The 18,405-nt window shown below is 38.5% G+C and overlaps 1 protein-coding gene across 3 annotated transcripts in view; it reads left to right on the top strand.

Annotated features, from left to right (window-relative positions):
- Positions 1-18,405, top strand: part of elp3 (elongator acetyltransferase complex subunit 3) — a 200,529-nt gene that overhangs the window by 154,134 nt on the left and 27,990 nt on the right. For all 3 annotated transcript variants that reach the window (XM_059024758.1, XM_034004543.3, XM_059024757.1), the window contains one exon: positions 7,374-7,455. In XM_059024758.1, coding sequence (XP_058880741.1) covers positions 7,374-7,455 — 82 coding nt within the window. The remainder of the gene's footprint in view (positions 1-7,373; positions 7,456-18,405) is intronic.

Here is an 18,405-nt window from a genome sequence, read left to right as displayed (position 1 = left end):
TCAAACCTGCAGCTCGAAGTCTTCTCTTCACAGTTGAAACTGAGACTTGCTTACTTCGACCAGTGTTGAGCTGTGCTTGAAGCTGTTGTCCTGTGAGCCGCCTATCACACAAGCTGTTGACTCTCAGAAACTTGACTTCTGATTCTGTTGTGGCTTTGGGTCTGCCAGACCTCTTCCTGTCAGAGTTTCCTCCAGTTTCCAAGTGCCTTTTGATGGTGTAGGAAACTGTACTCACTGACACCTTGGCTTTCTTTGCAATTTCTCTAAAGGAAAGACCTACACTTATAATGGTCTGTCTGTCTTCCTTTGTTAATTGCCTTTTTCTCGCCATTATGAGAGCAATATACTCCTTCCTGCAGTACAATACTGTCCAAATAATGCTTAAGAGGGTGTAGTAACACAGTCTGTTCCAACACTGCTTTTATACAGACAGAGGGTTTGTAAGTAATCAACAAAAGTTGGGACACCTGTAGGAATTGTTAGCATCAACTTTCAAGGCTTAATTTACTTCCATTGCTGCAGAACAGCTGTAAGTTGTTAACCCATTACTTGTTCCCTGAAAAAGGCCTTTTTGTATAACCCTGAAATGTACATTATTTTTCAGTTTTTGGTAACCTAAACTTCTTTTTTTAACCTCTGGCAGTTTACCGCTTACCTTTGTACCATTTCAGGTTATTCACTGGACTTGAACTGCTTAAATTTCAATGAAAACTGGAAAAATGGGGGTGTTCTAAAACTTTTGACCAGTAGTGTATATATATGTGCACTGTTTTCTTATTATTTGGATTATTGTTTGCGGAGCAGATAAAAGCGCCGCGTATGTGTTATTGTTTTTGTATTTTTGAAAACCTTGTGAGGATGCGTGACTGATCAGCTAGTGATTTATTTAACTGGCTGACAGTCACTCATCCTTATTAAACTCGTGCAAACGGTGACCATCTCCCGAGTTAATTCACTGATTAATTGTTGCTATTGGGAGATGGTCACTGTATATAAACCTGCAGCTCTCTACCCTCGGGGAGAGTGTCAGAGGCGAGACGGGTTTTGAGAGAGAGAGGAGATTAAAAGCTAAACAACTGCTAGGCTTTATTTGTTTGGCCAACGCGCCTTTTTGTTTAGTGTGTTTTGTGTTTGTTTAAACCTTTTATTTATTATTTAATAAAATAGCTGAGTGCCGTAGCGCTCAGTTTCACATCTGCCATCCATTGTTTGGTTTCTGTTACTTCCAGGTAGGTGACGTCACCACGCACACGTCACTCAACGACAGCTCGGTCACAGGCCTCCATCTTGGTTGATGCAGGAGCGCAATTTTTTTTGCATCTGAACTGTAATCTACACGGGATGATACCTGCCAGGTTTCATGTTGATTTGGTTACACCGCGTGCACACAGGAGTAGTTTAAAGTTTTAGGAAGAAAATAATAATGATAATAACAACTACCAGGCAGTTTTACGGCTTCCAATCCCCAGTACCAGTACCAAACACTTAAGCGATGCTGGTTTTCAGGTTTGGAGTTAATCAAGTAAACAGTTTTTAAAACTGAAACTATTTTATATTTAAGAATAAAATGTAGGGCCGGTGGCCATTTTGTTTAACAAAACAACACCATTTTGTGAATTATGTTGTCACCAGGATGATGCCTACCAAGTTGGGAGTAAGTTGGTTTAATGGTTTTCGAGCAGAAGCAGTTTGTTTGGTGCGCGTTTCGTCAAATTTGTTGGTAGTATTTTGATATTAAATTTTATCACAGCAACTTCTGCTTCCTAAAACTAGAAGCAGGTATGGATGTTGATGCCAAGTGTCAGATCAATCACTTTACCGGTTTCCAGAAGAAGATTTCGAAAGGTTTCTAAAAAAAAAAAAAAAAATGTATCACAACCATTTTGTTTCAGGTCAAGACCATTTTTTTAAGTCAGTTGTATTGATACAGTGACAGGGATGATGCTTCTGAAATTTGGAGTTAGTCAAGTAAACAGTTTGTCAACTGAGGCAGTTTTAAATTTAAGACATAAATATACGTCTGTATATTGCCATATTGTTTTACAAAACATCACCATTTTGACATTTGTATTCCATTGTCACCAGGACAATGCCTACTAAGTTTGGAGTTTGTTGGTCAAACGGCTTTCAAATAAACGCAGTTTGCTGTTAGGAGTGCGTTTCTGTAAAATTTGTGGCAGCCATTTTGATAGTAACATTTATCCCAGCAACTTCTGCTTCGCATACCTGAAGTGCGTTTGGTTGCTGATGACATATGCAAAGTTTCAGATCATAAGAACATAAGAAAGTTTACAAACGAGAGGAGGCCATTCAGCCCATCTTGCTTGTTTGGTTGTAGTAGCTTATTGATCCCAGAATCTCATCAAGCAGCTTCTTGAAGGATCCCAGGGTGTCAGCTTCAACAACATTACTGGGGAGTTGGTTCCAGACCCTCACAATTCTCTGTGTAAAAAAGTGCCTCCTATTTTCTGTTCTGAATGCCCCTTTATCTAATCTCCATTTGTGACCCCTGGTCCTTGTTTCTTTTTTCAGGTCAAAAAAGTCCTTGGTCGACATTGTCTATACCTTTTAGAATTTTGAATGCTTGTATCAGATCACCGCGTAGTCTTGTTTGTTCAAGACTGAATGGATTCAATTCTTTTAGCCTGTCTGTATACGACATGCCTTTTAAACCCGGGATAATTCTGGTTGCTCTTCTTTGCACTCTTTCTAGAGTAGCAACATCCTTTTTGTAACGAGGTGTCCAGAACAGAACACAATATTCTAGGTGAGGTCTTAATTATGCCTTTTTTATAGTTTCCCCACATTGTCTAGATGAAGACATTTCTGAGTCAACATAAACTCCTAGGTCTTTTTCATAGTTCCCTTCTTCAATTTCACTATCTCCCATATGATATTTATAATGAACGTTTTTATTGCCCGCATGCAATACTTTACACTTTTCTCTATTAAATGTCATTTGCCATGTGTCCGCCCAGTTCTGAATGCTGTCTAGATCATTTTGAATGACCTTTGCTGCTGCAACAGTGTTTGCCACTCCTCTTATTTTTGTGTAGTCTGCAAATTTAACGAGTTTGCTTACTATACCAGAATCTAAATCATTAATGTAGATTAGGAATAGCAGAGGACCTAATACTGATTCCTGTGGTACACCACTGGTTACCTCGCTCCATTTTGAGGTTTCTCCTCTAATCAGTACCTTCTGTTTTCTACCTGTTAACCACTCCCTGATCAATGTGCATGCATTTCCTTGAATCCCTACTGTGTTCAGTTTGAGAATTAATCTTTTATGCTGGACTTTGTCAAAGCTTTCTGGAAATTTAAATAAACTATGTCATATGCTTTGCAATTATCCATTGTCGATGTTGCATCCTCAAAAAAATCAAGCAGGTTAGTTAGACACGATCTCCCTTTCCTAAAACCATGCTGTCTGTCTCCTAGGATACTGTTACCATATATTTTCCATTGAACATGAGTCATTTAAATGTTCTGTCTTGGCTGAGAAAAAAAAAGTAACAAGCAGACAAAATAGATTTTTGAAAAACAACCTTGAATGACATATTCAGCAACATTTTCGAGTTTTGTAAATGGGCCACACCTCATACTTTTACCAGCTTCTACCGACTGAATACCGTAGATCAGCAGAACCCTGGTTTTGGGACCAGAGTGTTAAGAGCAGCCACGCATTCTGATTTTTAAAACATTTTTATTATGTTCCACTTTAAGTCCTGGGGTAGTTAGCAACACACCCTTTTTGGACTTCTGGTGTTAAACGCTGAGGTAACTCAATGTAACCTTGCAGCATATACACTGCATGAGGGATCTCCGTCACTGTACTGTTGACTATATGCCATGGACCCTTATTGGTCCTCAAGGCAGTTTATCTTCGTTTTTAGCACACCTGCCAGTGCTGCAAGTCCTTCACTTGCGACAGCTTGGGTATTCTATCCCATTAGGTAATGGTTAAATTTCGTACTTGAAAGGCAACTCTAGGTTGTTATCATAACCCTGGTTCCCTGAAATAGAAATGTAACTATTACCCTTCAAGGTCGCTCTGTTCACGCCAATGCAGCAAGTCTGAATAGAAAATGGCACTGAGCCTTATGCGTGGCTCTTAAAGGAGCAGTTTTGATATATATGCTCAGGTAATTTGAGCTATAAGAGATATAGCCTGTTAGGTAATGGTTACATTTCTATTTCAGGGAACCAAGGTTATGATAATAACCTAACATTTCCAGCCTTCATTATTTGTCCTGGTCGGAAACAGTAAAATTGTTGATCATCCCGGTTTTGCTATTGTATTTATTTATTAAGTACAAACCTGTATCAGTGTGCTCTGCAAGTTAATAGCAGAGTAACGTATTAGGGTGTGTGTTAGCGCCATTCAAAAATAAAATAAACCATTTTATGGATTATTTGTTTAATCATTCTGATTATGTGTATACCATATGTTTAAATTATAATAGCTGATCTCTTTTTTTAAATTTGGCTTTTTGTACATTTAACATGTTTTGACTAGATTACAATATAAAGAAAATAATGAGTTGTTATGATCTGCAATAACTTCACCCAATTTTTAATTTTTTTTAACTATTGTGTTCTTGTATCTGTTATTTTTAAAGGCTTTAGAGTTGCTACGGTGTCAGTGAATTGAAGAAAAAAAATTGTTCCAGTTTTTCACTGTGAAAATCTGGTAAACCTGAACTACAGGACAGCGCAAGAAACTGAAGCTCAGGTAGAAATTTAGTCAGACACCAAAATCCAAGCTGAAAGTAAATTACTTTGTTTAATGCTGACAGTAGGAGTACCATGCAGAATTGCGGAAACTGCATTGTTGTCCTACTGTGGGCATTCAAGAAATATATAAATTAAATTAGCGAAGGGCTCCCCCCAGTGCTTTCTTCCACAGCAATATGGAAGAATCTAAAACATTCTAGAATAAAAACTGTAGAAATACATCAATAGCTGCCATCTTTATACAGTATAAAGATATAAAGAAATGAAATTTAATAGAGAAAAGTGTAAAGTATTGCATGCGGGCAGTAAAAATGTGCATTATAAATATCAGATGGGAGATAGTGAAATTGAAGAAGGGAACTATGAAAAAGACCTAGGAGTTTATGTTGACTCAGAAATGTCTTCATCTAGACAATGTGGGGAAGCTATAAAAAAAGGCTAACAAGATGCTTGGATATATTGTGAGAAGTGTTGAATTTAAATCAAGGGAAGTAATGTTAAAACTCTACAATGCATTAGTAAGACCTCATCTAGAATATTGTGTTCAGTTCTGGTCACCTCGTTACAAAAAGGATATTGCTGCTCTAGAAAGAGTGCAAAGAAGAGCAACCAGAATTATCCCGGGTTTAAAAGGCATGTCGTATGCAGACAGGCTAAAAGAATTGAATCTATTCAGTCTTGAACAAAGAAGACTACGCGGCGATCTGATTCAAACATTCAAAATCCTAAAAGGTATAGACAATGTCAACCCGGGGGACTTCTTTGACTTGAAAAAAGAAAAAAGGACCAGGGGTCATAAATGGAGATTAGATAAAGGGGCATTCAGAACAGAAAATAGGAGGCACTTTTTTACACAGAGAATTGTGAGGGTCTGGAACCAACTCCCCAGTAATGTTGTTGAAGCTGACACCCTGGGATCCTTCAAGAAGCTGCTTGATGAGATTCTGGGATCAATAAGCTACTAACAACCAAACGAGCAAGATGGGCTGAATGGCCTCCTCTCGTTTGTAAACTTTCTTATGTTCTTATGTTCTAGTATGCCTTGCAGGTTACATTTGTAAACATCCGTTTCACAGACCAGATATCGAAACAAACCGAGTGCACTTGAAAACTGCACAGTCCTGAAAAAAAGGACCAAATAGCAAGCCCATTGATACATTGTTTCAAACGAAACGAACCAGAACAAGTCCATTTTAAATGTCTGTAGAATGTTGTGCGAGTGGTACTGATACCAAAATTCATGTTTAAATTGGATATAATCTTTGCTTCAGAGATGTTTTAGGGTAGTTCAAAGGTGTAATTTTTCTGCAATTAATGTTCTCCATTTCTCTCAAAAATGTATCCTTAACCCCTTGTGACATAGATCAAATGGTGCTTGGTGTTAGATCTCCCTTTCGACCTGTGAGGGCACTGTGTAACGGGAAAAGAGTACCCTTAACTAAATGGCACGACAATTTATTCCGTAGGGTAGGTGGAAGTTGGTCATTTATGAAAGGGGAGCAGCTACGGTATCCAAACTCAATGACCTAGACGTTAAACGGTGTGGCATCTGAGGATTGGAGGAGCGGATGCGCTCGTTAAACTAGGGGTCATGAGCGAGGATATAAATAGGGGTCATAGCTGATGTGATCTGTTCCTTGGAAAATGGTTAGAGACAACCTACAAGGAACCTGTGTTACCGTACTGTAAACCGTGAGTTTGTTTTGTTTGTTAGTGTTTGTTATAACTGTCTGTTTGTTTTAAACTAGACTTACACCATAAACCCGAACATCACTTTCACCCCTGCATTTCACGGAGAACTGTAATACACCACTTACACTTATTTCACTATCACTAAGAACTGTGTTTATGTTTTGTGTTTAGTGTTGGTATGTAAAACTGGACTTTTTGGTTGCGGGTCAAACCCGGGGATTTACAAATACCGAGTGATACACGCCGCTGTATCACTCCATCGCTATTATTTACAGGTGTCTGCATTAAGGCTCTGGACATTTGTAATTTATCAATAAACTCCCTTGCACCTGTTAGTAATTGTCCGTGTGATTTGTACCTGCACTGCACTCACCTGTATCCACTCACCACTTTGCCACACCCCTTTACAGCCAAGTGTTTTTGTCATAGATGTCACCCCACAGCCAAGCATTTTATGACTGTGTTTACCACATTGTCTCTAAAGTGCTATAACAAGTTATTTGAGAGTAGAGTTTATTTTTTTATTTATTTACAGTCCTTTGCCAGAACACACTACTACATTTCCATCCTAACAAATCATGTATTTTTTGTAAGATCACAAAAGTGAAGAAATTGAGACATACATTTTTATTTTATTTTATTATGTTCAACTTTAGTAGGATTTTTTTTCAACAATAGAACATATTTTAATAAATTGTGTTACCTTAGACGAAGTATTTTTTTTTTCACAATTTAACATTAATTATTGAACCTATAGTTAATTATACTCAACATAACCAACTTCAGCACATGGTAAAATAGTAAAATATTGCAATGAAAATGTCAACAGGCTGCATAGCAATACAAATGTTAATTAATTCAATACATAAACAAGAAATCAAAATATCAGTGCTTGCCATCTTCTGCATCCAAGTTTGAGTGTTGTCCATTTTGTCCATTCCCAGGGATTCGGAATGCTGCTGATGGAAGAAGCAGAAAGAATTGCGAAAGAAGAGTATGGATCTAGCAAAATTGCAGTCATCTCAGGTACAGTGGGAAGGGTATTAGAATTTGGAAAGGATGTGACTATATTACAGCATGCCCACGCACACACATTTGTGTTTCAGTGATGGAATGATAGAATCAGAGAGGACTGTGGCTATTGGCTAAAAAATTTAAAAATAAATAGTCTAACAACAAAGTCTAGGTTAAGTGATATTTTTTATTCAAAATATAATTTAAAATGTATTAGATTTGATATCATCTTTTGAGAAATGTTTTATTCTTTTAATTGTACTGTTTTTTTTGTTTTACAAAACAAAAAAGAAAAATATATACAAATATATATACAAATATATACAGCAAGAAAGGAATTACACATGTATGAAGAATACAGTCTATCTGAGGCTAATGCTTGTGACTGGGGGGTGGGATGGGGGGCAACCTGAGAAAACCATCAACATCGTCCCATCATGAAAAACAGATAATCTGTTGAAGCACTTCCCCACCACTACCCTGCAACTGGAGGTATCTCATCTAACAGTTACATTGTTTCAGAATCTTATAATCGCTCATCACTCATCCATTTGTAACTTTATATTGAGGGTATTTTAACACCTGATCACTGAACAGTGTAATGCTTGGTAACTCCATTATCACTCTTGGATGATTGAAGACTATATCTTGGAAACTGTTTCTCCAGAATTTGAAACAAGACATTTATAGTTGATTGGCAGTGCGCTTTCCTTAAATGAAAGTCTGTCTGAACAGGTTGCCAGACTCCCCATTATGCTCCCGACCTCAATTAGCCTTTGGACTGTAGCATGCAGCCTTCCATCTCCCTCTGCCAATTAGGTTGCTACAGAGCATTCAGGTACAGGCTGATGGGTTAGAGAACATCTGAGAGGCTGCTGGTGTCTCAGCTGGTAGCACTGAAAACCAAGTTCATGTAAAACATAGCACCCAAACAACCTGTGTGTGCGAGCAGTGTACTATTAGGAAAAAAACATGAAGCTAGTCACTCAGCTAGCAACACAGCTTTATAAAATGTCCTGTATATCATGGCTCTATGTTGAGGAATAACCTAAAAGTGTAATACGCAAGGTTTACTAACTTTTCTGAGACATCACCCTTTGATATTTTGATTGATGAATTCTACACATTTTTTGATTTGATGAATTCTACAAATTTTCTAACAAAGTGGCTCTGTGGCTTTGAAGAGATGGGGAGTGCAGAACCGATATATTGTTGATTAACAAAGCCACAGTTTGTGCTACGAATCCACAGAAAACTTGATTTGTCAACGAAAACAAAGATTTCAACAGAAAAGCGAATACCATTTTATTATGCAAGATTTCCATTACACGAGAGTAGATGTTAAAATTTCATGCTGATTTGAACTCTGCTCTCGCCAAGATAAGCGCCAAGATAAGCACCAAGACGTAGCTTTACAGTAAATTAATGTGATCCATATGTGTCTCCATCCATTTGCACTTCCTTCCATATGATGATGTAGATATCCTTCTGTCTGGTGTTGATGGCTGAAGTGTAATGCTGGCTCCAGGGATCAGCTTATTGCCTCCCTAGCGCATCAGCACACACAACGGCTGCGATGCTGGCTCCGGGGATCAACCAAAGTGCGGTCTCCCCAGCGCATCAGCATGACAACCATCTGGATTGAGCTGTTGGGTACATCTCTGGGGTCTTCAAGTGGGCACCTTCCATCCTCAGTGTTTCGTCGACTAGCCCACGACACCTCAAGAGGGCTCGACGGTGATTCTGGCATCCCAGCATCACCCCCCTCTGGCCCTCACTCAACTCAGCCCAGCTTACTTCCCCGTACATCAACTTTCCTTTCTATTGTGCTTGAGATCCCCAGCCAGAATCTTTCCATCTCAACCACAGCCAGTTGCTGCTCCTCTCTGCTACTTCAGATAAGTTCTTCACTGTGTGACGCAACTCTTGGCCACTGAATCCGACATCTCTGAGAAACAGGGTTGTGGAGTGTGCCACAAATCCTCGACAACCCACCTCCACTGGGTAAACCCGGACTTTCCATCCTTGCTGTTCCGCTTCAGTGAGCATACCGCAGTTTCTTCCTCTCATACGCTTCATCTACAGCATCCTCCCATGGCACTGTTAACTCTACCAGGTGAACAAGGCGTGCTGATCCAGACCACAAGACAATATCTGGTCGAAGGTTAGTGGTGGCAATCTCAGGTGGAAAAATAAGCCGTTGACGAACATCTGCCAGCATTTTCCAGTCTCTAGCAGCTTCCAGTTGTCCTGGGCGAGGATTGGTTTTAACACCTTTTCTTGGTGGTTGCTTTCCTGGGCGGAGGAATGTTGTCTTTTGTGTGTAATGTTTTAATGGAACAGGTGTCGTATTCAAAGCATACGACATGGTCTATTTAGATTTCCAGAAAGCTTTTGACATGCATAAAAGATTAATTCTCAAACTGAACGCAATAGGGATTCAAGGAAATGCATGCACATGGATTAGGGAGTGGTTAACAGGTAGAAAACAGAAAGTACTGATTAGAGGAGAACCCTCAAAATGGAGTGAGGTAACCAGTGGTGTAACACAGGGATCAGTATTAGGTCCTCTGCTATTCCTAATCTACATTAATGATTTAGATTCTGGTATAGTAAGCAAACTCGTTAAATTTGCAGACTACACAAAAATAGGAGGAGTGGCAAACACTGTTGCAGCAGCAAAGGTCATTCAAAATGATCTAGACAGCATTCAGAATTGGGCAGACACATGGCAAATGAAATTTAATAGAGAAAAGTGTAAAGTATTGCATGCAGGCAATAAAAATGTGCATTATAAATATCATATGGAAGATAGTGAAATTGAAGAAGGGAACTATGAAAAAGACCTAGGAGTTTATGTTGACTCAGAAATGTCTTCATCTAGACAATGTGGGGAAGCTATAAAAAAGGCTAACAAGATGCTCGGATATATTGTGAGAAGTATTGAATTTAAATCAAGGGAAGTAATGTTAAAACTCTACAGTGCATTAGTAAGACCTCACCTAGAATATTGTGTTTAGTTCTGGTCACCTTGTTACAAAAAGGATATTGCTGCTCTAGAAAGAGTGCAAAGAAGAGCAACCAGAATTATTCCAGGTTTAAAAGGCATGTTGTATGCAGACAGGCTAAAATAATTGAATCTATTCAGTCTTGAACAAAGAAGACCACGCGGCGATCTGATTCAAACATTCAAAATCCTAAAAGGTATAGACAATGTCAACCCGGGGGACTTCTTTGACTTGAAAAAAAGACCAGGGGTCACAAATGGAGATTAGGTAAAGGGGCATTCAGAATAGAAAATAGGAGGTACTTTTTTACACAGAGAATTGTGAGGGTCTGGAACCAACTCCCCAGTAATGCTGTTGAAGCTGACACCCTGGGATCCTTCAAGAAGCTGCTTGATGAAATTCTGGGATCAATAAGCTACTAACAACCAAACGAGCAAGATGGGCTGAATGGCCTCCTCTCGTTTGTAAACTTTCTTATGTTCTTATTTGTCATGTTACGCTTGTCTTCCAATGCTAAGGCCAAACACTGCAGCACCTGGTCATGGCGCCAAGTAAACCGTCCTTGGCTAAGAGCCACCTTACATCCTGTCAAAATGTGCCTTAATGTTGCAGGTGATGAACACAAAGGTCATGAGGGATCCTCTCCTACCCAGAGGTTTAGGTTCTGTGGTGATGGGAGAACATCATATGTTGACCTGATGAGGAAACTGATCCTGCTCTGTTCCATTGACCATAGGTCTTGCCAGCCAATCTTGCGTTGTTCCACACTCTCCCATCTCATCCATTCTCCCTTCTTGGCCTGGGAAATGGCCTTTATACACCTCATCCTCTCCTGCTTTTGCACCTCGTTGACTACCAGCTTCCTCCGTTGAGCTGGGGCTGCCTTGTGCCATGTAGGAGGAGCTGAACTGAGACCAAGACCCCCTCTTCCATGCTGAACTTGCCCCATGATATCACCAATTCGAAGGGCAGCCTTTGTATCCTCCACAGCTTTCTTTGCCGCCCACTTTCTTCCAGTTTTCAACACAGGTGCTGCCTCCCTTACGCATTTGTCGAGTGACTCTACTAATGTCATTTCCAGTCGGACCTTGGCACACTTAAACTCCTCGGTTAGAGCGGGGACTGGTAGCTGCAGTATTCCTTTACCATAAAGTCACACTATGCTGAGGCAGCGTGGAACTCCCAACCATTTCCTGATGTATGAACTGATTAAAGCTTCCAGCTTCTCTACTGTTGTCAAAGAAACCTCGTACACAGCCACGGCAACCTCGGCAGTAGACCAAACTGAAAGCACCAGAGTTTTAGTTTGCCTGGTAAAGCGCTGCTGTCTGTGCTCTTCAACACTTCCACTGCTTGTTGTCTAACTTCCCCCACACGAACTGTGTCCTTTAGATCCCCGTCGTACCATCTCCCAAGACTCTTCACTGGCTTCTCAGACACTGTTGGTATTGCCTCACCATTAATGAAGAATGTTTTATCTACTACTTTACCTTTAATTATAGAGATGCTCCTTGATTTAGTGGGCTTGAATTGCATTCGTGCCCATTCAATGTTATTGGTTAATTTGCCCAATAATCAGGGCAGCAGTGTGGAGTAGTGGTTAGGGCTCTGGACTCTTGACCGGAGGGTTGTGGGTTCAATCCCCAGTGGAGGACACTGCTGTTGTACCCTTGAGCAAGGTACTTTACCTAGATTGCTCCAGTAAAAACCCAACTGTATAAATTGGTAATTGTATGTAAAATAATGTGATATCTGAATAATGTAGAATGTGATATCTTGTAACAATTGTAAGTCGCCCTGGATAAGGGCGTCTGCTAAGAAATAAATAATAATAATAATAATAATAATAATAATAATAATAATAATAAATAATAATAACCGATTAGTGCAGGCTACTGTTGTAGTCATGGTTGTCATGTCATCCATGTATGCTGGAATTGGTGGTAGTCGCATTCCAGAAGCCAAGCGCTCTCCTCCCACTACCCATTTTGATGCCCTAATGATTACTTCCATTGCCATGGTAAAAGCCAGTGGAGAAATGGTGCATCCTGCCATTATTCCAACTTCTAGGCAATCATTTCAACAATTAGCTATTTACAGTTTTACACATTTAAAATGTAAAGGCTTGCGATTTCAGATTCAGGAACAACAGCAATTTCATCATCACTTTGGTAAATCCCCCATCAATCACAAAGACGTTGCATGTAAACTCAGCTTTTGCATTTCTGTCATTTAACCGTTGTCCAAACAAGCTTACAACCCACGTATATTTTGCCTGAGTACTTCTCAAAAACCAAATCGCTGGCAAGGAAATTAGGTCTTTATCTGTTTTAGGTTCGGCAAAACAATCATTAAAACATAACTCTCCTGTCCTGGTTCACATTCCTTTGTTTTTTGCATTTGTATTTATCTAATGCCACTTTCATGTTCCACATCTAAAACATAGTCCTCACTACTATCTTCACTTACAACAGACACTTTGTAAGTGGGATTTCAAATTCCAACTCCAAAGAACTCATGACATTCCCACAATATGAGAGAAACATTTTAACTGTTTGAACTAAGCAGAACAAAAGAGCACAAACCAAATCCAATTACCAAATTAACAATCAATTGTTAATTATGGAACAAGTATCAATTAGGAAGAAATCTTTTAACTACAAAAAATGAATGTGCACTCCAGGTACCAGATTTTGAAATTATAGTAATTGGTATTTTTACTCCTGAAATTGGTAGAAAATAATATTTAGAAAAAAGTCAATATATTTATAACATTATTATTCACCCTTTAGACTCCTGTGTACTAGATAGTCATATTCAATAAAGCAAAACAGACACAAAAGTTGTATATTTTTTTACATTTTATTCTTGTATGAATAATAAAAAAAAAAAATATATATATATATATATATATATATATATATATATATATATATATATATATTACAGTGCCTTGCAAAAGTATTCAGACTCCTGACCAATTCTCTCATATTACTGAATTACAAATGGTACATTGAAATTTCATTCTGTTTGATATTTTATTTTAAAACACTGAAACTCTAAATCAATTATTGTAAGGTGACATTGGTTTTATGTTGGGAAATATTTTTAAGAAAAATAAATGGCCTCGCCAAATTGTTTCACAAGCTCTCCTTTAAATGTGAATCACACAAATTGTGAAAAACAGTAACATACCGCATATATGCACACACCTACCTGACACGCGTAAAATGGCTTTATCTCCTCAACCACAGCAGCTACTGTGCTCAAACCAACTTTAATTTAAAGGAGGCCTAATGTGAATTGTTTCACATTAGGTCTTCGTTTTACCTAAGAATAATTTGTGAAATACAATAACATATCGCATATACACACCACCGTCCCATCGTCAATTAAAAGTGCTTGATATCCCCAACCACAGCAGCTAGCGTTTTCAAAGCAACTTTAGTTTAAAGAAGACCAGTTGTGAATTGTTTCACAGCTTCTGTTTTACATGTGAATCCTAATAATAATTTGTGGGAAAAAAAATGGTTGGGGATATCAAGCCATTTTACGCATGTCAGGCTAAGTGTGTGCGCATATGCGATATGTTTTGTTTTTCACATATTATTCTTAGGATTCACATGTAAAACAAAAGCTGTGAAGCAATTCACAACTGTTCTTCTTTAAATTAAAGTTGGTTTGAACGTTGTAGCTGCTGTAGCTGCTGATCCAGGAGCATCGTCTGATGCGCCTGGAGTACAGAAGGATGTACCGTCTGATTGCACGCACCGCTGCCAGGCAGGATCGGCAATGCAGCCACCTCTTGGAAAGGCTGGACCACGCTGATCAACAGCACCAAGAGGTGGTTGCGTTGCACGCCGAATTTTCTGCGCACAATAACAAAAGAACTGCAGGTGCCTACCCCATTTCCCACTGAGGTGGGCACTCGTTCTGCTATGCGCAGTCCTGCCGAATCAGCGGTCAGAGAAGTTTGTACAGAGAAATACCCACTCGCTTCTGCAGTGCACAGGTGTACGGACATGTATTGGTGACGGCTCCATGTCCACCCGTACAAGATCCACCAGTTGGTCAAACGTAGCTCGGATGACCCAAAATGTTTCAATCCATTGTTCGTCAGAGAAAGACTCGTGAAGCACAACCTCCTCCCACCAAACAGAGGGACGATGATGCGGCCGCATTCGTCTGTCCTGCCGATGCACAAATAGAGGTCTATATAGGGACGAAGTGGATGAGGGTGTCTGCTGGGAAGAAAGCTCTAGATAAGAAAGCAATAGATGCACGATTCCTTTCCTGCAAACCCACTGCATGGGACTGAAAGAGTGTTGTCTGCGTCTTCTCCATCCATCCATTTTTGTTGCAACTATGTTGTAAGTAGGCCTATGATTTTATATACCCTTATAACTAATTAGCAAATACACACAAATTATGTATTTATTATATTAACAGTGTTTGTGTAAGTTTCCACATTTTCTGCATAATTAATTTTAATATTTCAACAAAGTACCTGTGTTTGAAACCAACACATCATGGGTTGTTTTTAATATATTTGTTCCACATTAACACATATTTGTGATTATTAAACGCATAATACTTTTGTTTAGTACATTAACAGTTAAGCAGTTCGGGAAGACAAATATATATGGGTTTGTGAAAGGACATCAGTAGCCTAAGCATAAGAAAAGCAGTAATGGAAATTGGTGAGTGCTGTCAGTTTTTGTACACATGCTACTTCTACCATTTCTAGAACAACTAATTCTAAACAATAATAGTAATAACTATTATTATTTTCTTCTTCTTGGCAGCATGAACCGTTTTAACTGCAAGCCTTTTACATTCTAGACAGATGGGGGTAACCTTCTCTTCATCTCTGCCTAGCGCGTAAAGCCTCATGTAAACCCCTATGCATTATTTGAACGATATCCTTTATCGTGCAGCATCTCTTTTCAGCGCGTTTGGTGATATTTAAATAAACCCTCTCATTATTTTATTATTTAAGGTTGTTTGCATTTGGACGACTAAATTCTCTCTCTGAAATAAACTCTCATGTAAACGTGGAAGCAGAACTGTCATGACCATAAAAGCGGGAGAGATCTGTTGTCACGCTTTTCAGTTTTTGCTTGTAAACTGACCCACTGTGTGGTTTTTGTATATACTTGCTGTGCACTAGTACTGTAAATACATGTGTGTGTTGCCACCATTAAACCAGTGTGTTGCACCTACACCCAGGACACTGTCGTTACTCACTACCACACCCCACCACAACAATTAGGCAAGGGTTTTTTATATTGCTTTATTATAACATTCAAATACATGAAAATGTGCTCACAGAACCAGAGAACACAAACAATTTGTAGCATATAAAGGAACAATTCAAATCACTACGTAACACAACCCAGTATGTAACCTGAAAACCTAAAACATCAGCGAGAACTCAAGGAATCTCCTTTGCATCCCGCTAATTCACAGACACACCATTTTGATGTTTCTTGACTACTTTTGGATACAATCTTTATGTCATTTATGCAATCTCTGTTTTCAATAGGAGACGTATGTAGTAATCAAAATTGCTGCATTTTCTAATTCCTTGAACATTTGGTTGAATTGTTTATTTTTAATTTTAGCTGTTGGTTTTGGTTTTTTGGTGATATGCTTTAACAAGTGGTTTGCAATGTTCAGCCGAACATTTTTACTGTTGAAATCTCAGTCTACTAGCTCTGTGTCACAAATAATTGACTGTGCTTAAAGAATCACCAGTCCTAACTGTTTTTCTGTTGTGCAATGTCAGAGGCATTCACAAGCTTCCATTCAGCCATAACTTACATTTAATACATCTAGATTATATTGCTGGCTAATTTCCAAACATTTACAAATGAACAATGTACAGATAGAGATGACCGCTTTCCCTTTAACATATCACATGTATGACATGTTTTTCTCATAATATCGTCCAGACATTAAATGATTGTCTAATGGCAGGTTCCAATTATGTGTCCAGAATTCGAGCCAAGATATAGTATACTAATGGATTGTTCCAGTGATAATATATTCTCAGGTTGGGAATAAAGGGTCCAGGCAAATATCTATCTATCTATCTATCTATCTATATATATATATATATATATATATATATATATATATATATATATATATATATATATATTTTTTTTTACTGTTAGATGTGTGCCTTTAACTCTAACTATAAAGGATACAGGTACATGTCATACATGAAATAAATGTGCACACACTGGGCTTTCATAAATAATAGTTAAATAGTCTGAGACTCACCCTGTTTAGTGCAGATTAGAAATAAATAATTATTTATTGTTTCTAAAATTTATTTTAGCATGGCCAGCTCAAATCCGACAATGTTCAGTGAGACTTCAACATGATGGGAACATGGGAAAAATGTGAACAAATTGGATAATAAATAATAATAAAAAAATATGGCTATATATGCAAAAAGTACCAAAAGTAACCAAAAAAATAAAATAAAATGAAAAAGAACAATTAAAAAATGTGCAAAATACAGTTGGCGCTGCTTTATTGGGACACCTTGGGAGAAGTAGAACTATCGCAAACAAGCGTCTGTCCCAATTAAACAACAAGCATTTGAGACGACCTTAGACGAGAGGAGGCCATTCAGCCCATCTTGCTCGTTTGGTTGTTAGTAGCTTATTGATCCCAGAATCTCATCAAGCAGCTTCTTGAAGGATCCCAGGGTGTCGGCTTCAACAACATTACTGGGGAGTTGGTTCCATACCCTCACAATTCTCTGTGTAAAAAAGTGCCTCCTATGTTCTGTTCTGAATGCCCCTTTATCTAATCTCCATTTGTGACCCCTGGTCCTTGTTTCTTTTTTCAGGTCAAAAAAGTCCACTGGGTCGATATTGTCTATACCTTTTAGGATTTTGAATGTTTGAATCAGATCACCACGTAGTCTTCTTTGTTCAAGACTGAATAGATTCAATTCTTTCAGCCTGTCTGCATACAACATGCCTTTCAAACCCGGGATAATTCTGGTCGCTGTTCTTTGCACTCTTTCTAGAGCAGCAATATCCTTTTTGTAACAAGGTGACCAGAACTGAACACAATATTCTAGGTGAGGTCTTACTAATGCATTGTAAAGTTTTAACATTACTTCCCTTGATTTAAATTCAGCACTTCTCACAATATATCCAAGCATCTTGTTGGCCTTTTTTATAGTTTCCCCACATTGTCTAGATGAAGACATTTCTGAGTCAACATAAACTCCTAGGTCTTTTTCATAGATTCCTCTTCAATTTCAGTATCTCCCATATGATACTTATAATGCACATTTTTATTGCCTGTGTGCAGTTCCTTACACTTTAAATGTCTATTAAATGTCATTTGCCATGTGTCTGCCCAGTTCTGAATGCTGTCTAGATCATTTTGAATGACCTTTGCTGCTGCAACAGTGTTTGCCACTCCTCCTATTTTTGTGTTGTCTGCAAATTTAACAAGTTTGCTTGCTATACCAGAATCTAAATCATAATGTAGATTAGGAATAGCAGAGGACCTAATACTGATCCCTGTGGTACACCACTGGTTACCTCACTCCATTTTGAGGTTTCTCCTCTAATCAGTACTTTCTGTTTTCTACCTGTTAACCACTCCCTAATCCATGTGCATGCATTTCCTTGAATCCCTACTGCGTTCAGTTTGAGAATTAATCTTTTATGCGGGACATTGTCAAAAGCTTTCTGGAAATCTAAATAAATCATGTCATATGCTTTGCTGCAATTATCCATTGTGAATGTTGCATCCTCAAAAAAGTCAAGTAGGTTAGTTAGACACGATCTCCCTTTCCTAAAACCATGCTGACTGTCTCCCAGGATATTGTTACCAGATAGGTAATTTTCCATTTTAGATCTTATTATAGTTTCCATAAGTTTACATATAATAGAAGTCAGGCTTATTGGTCTGTAGTTAC

This window comes from Acipenser ruthenus, chromosome 5 (assembly GCF_902713425.1).
Source record: "Acipenser ruthenus chromosome 5, fAciRut3.2 maternal haplotype, whole genome shotgun sequence".
Lineage (NCBI taxonomy): Eukaryota > Metazoa > Chordata > Actinopteri > Acipenseriformes > Acipenseridae > Acipenser > Acipenser ruthenus.
The sequence above is the reverse complement of the archived record's forward strand: the minus strand, read 5'-3'. Positions and strand labels throughout refer to the sequence as shown.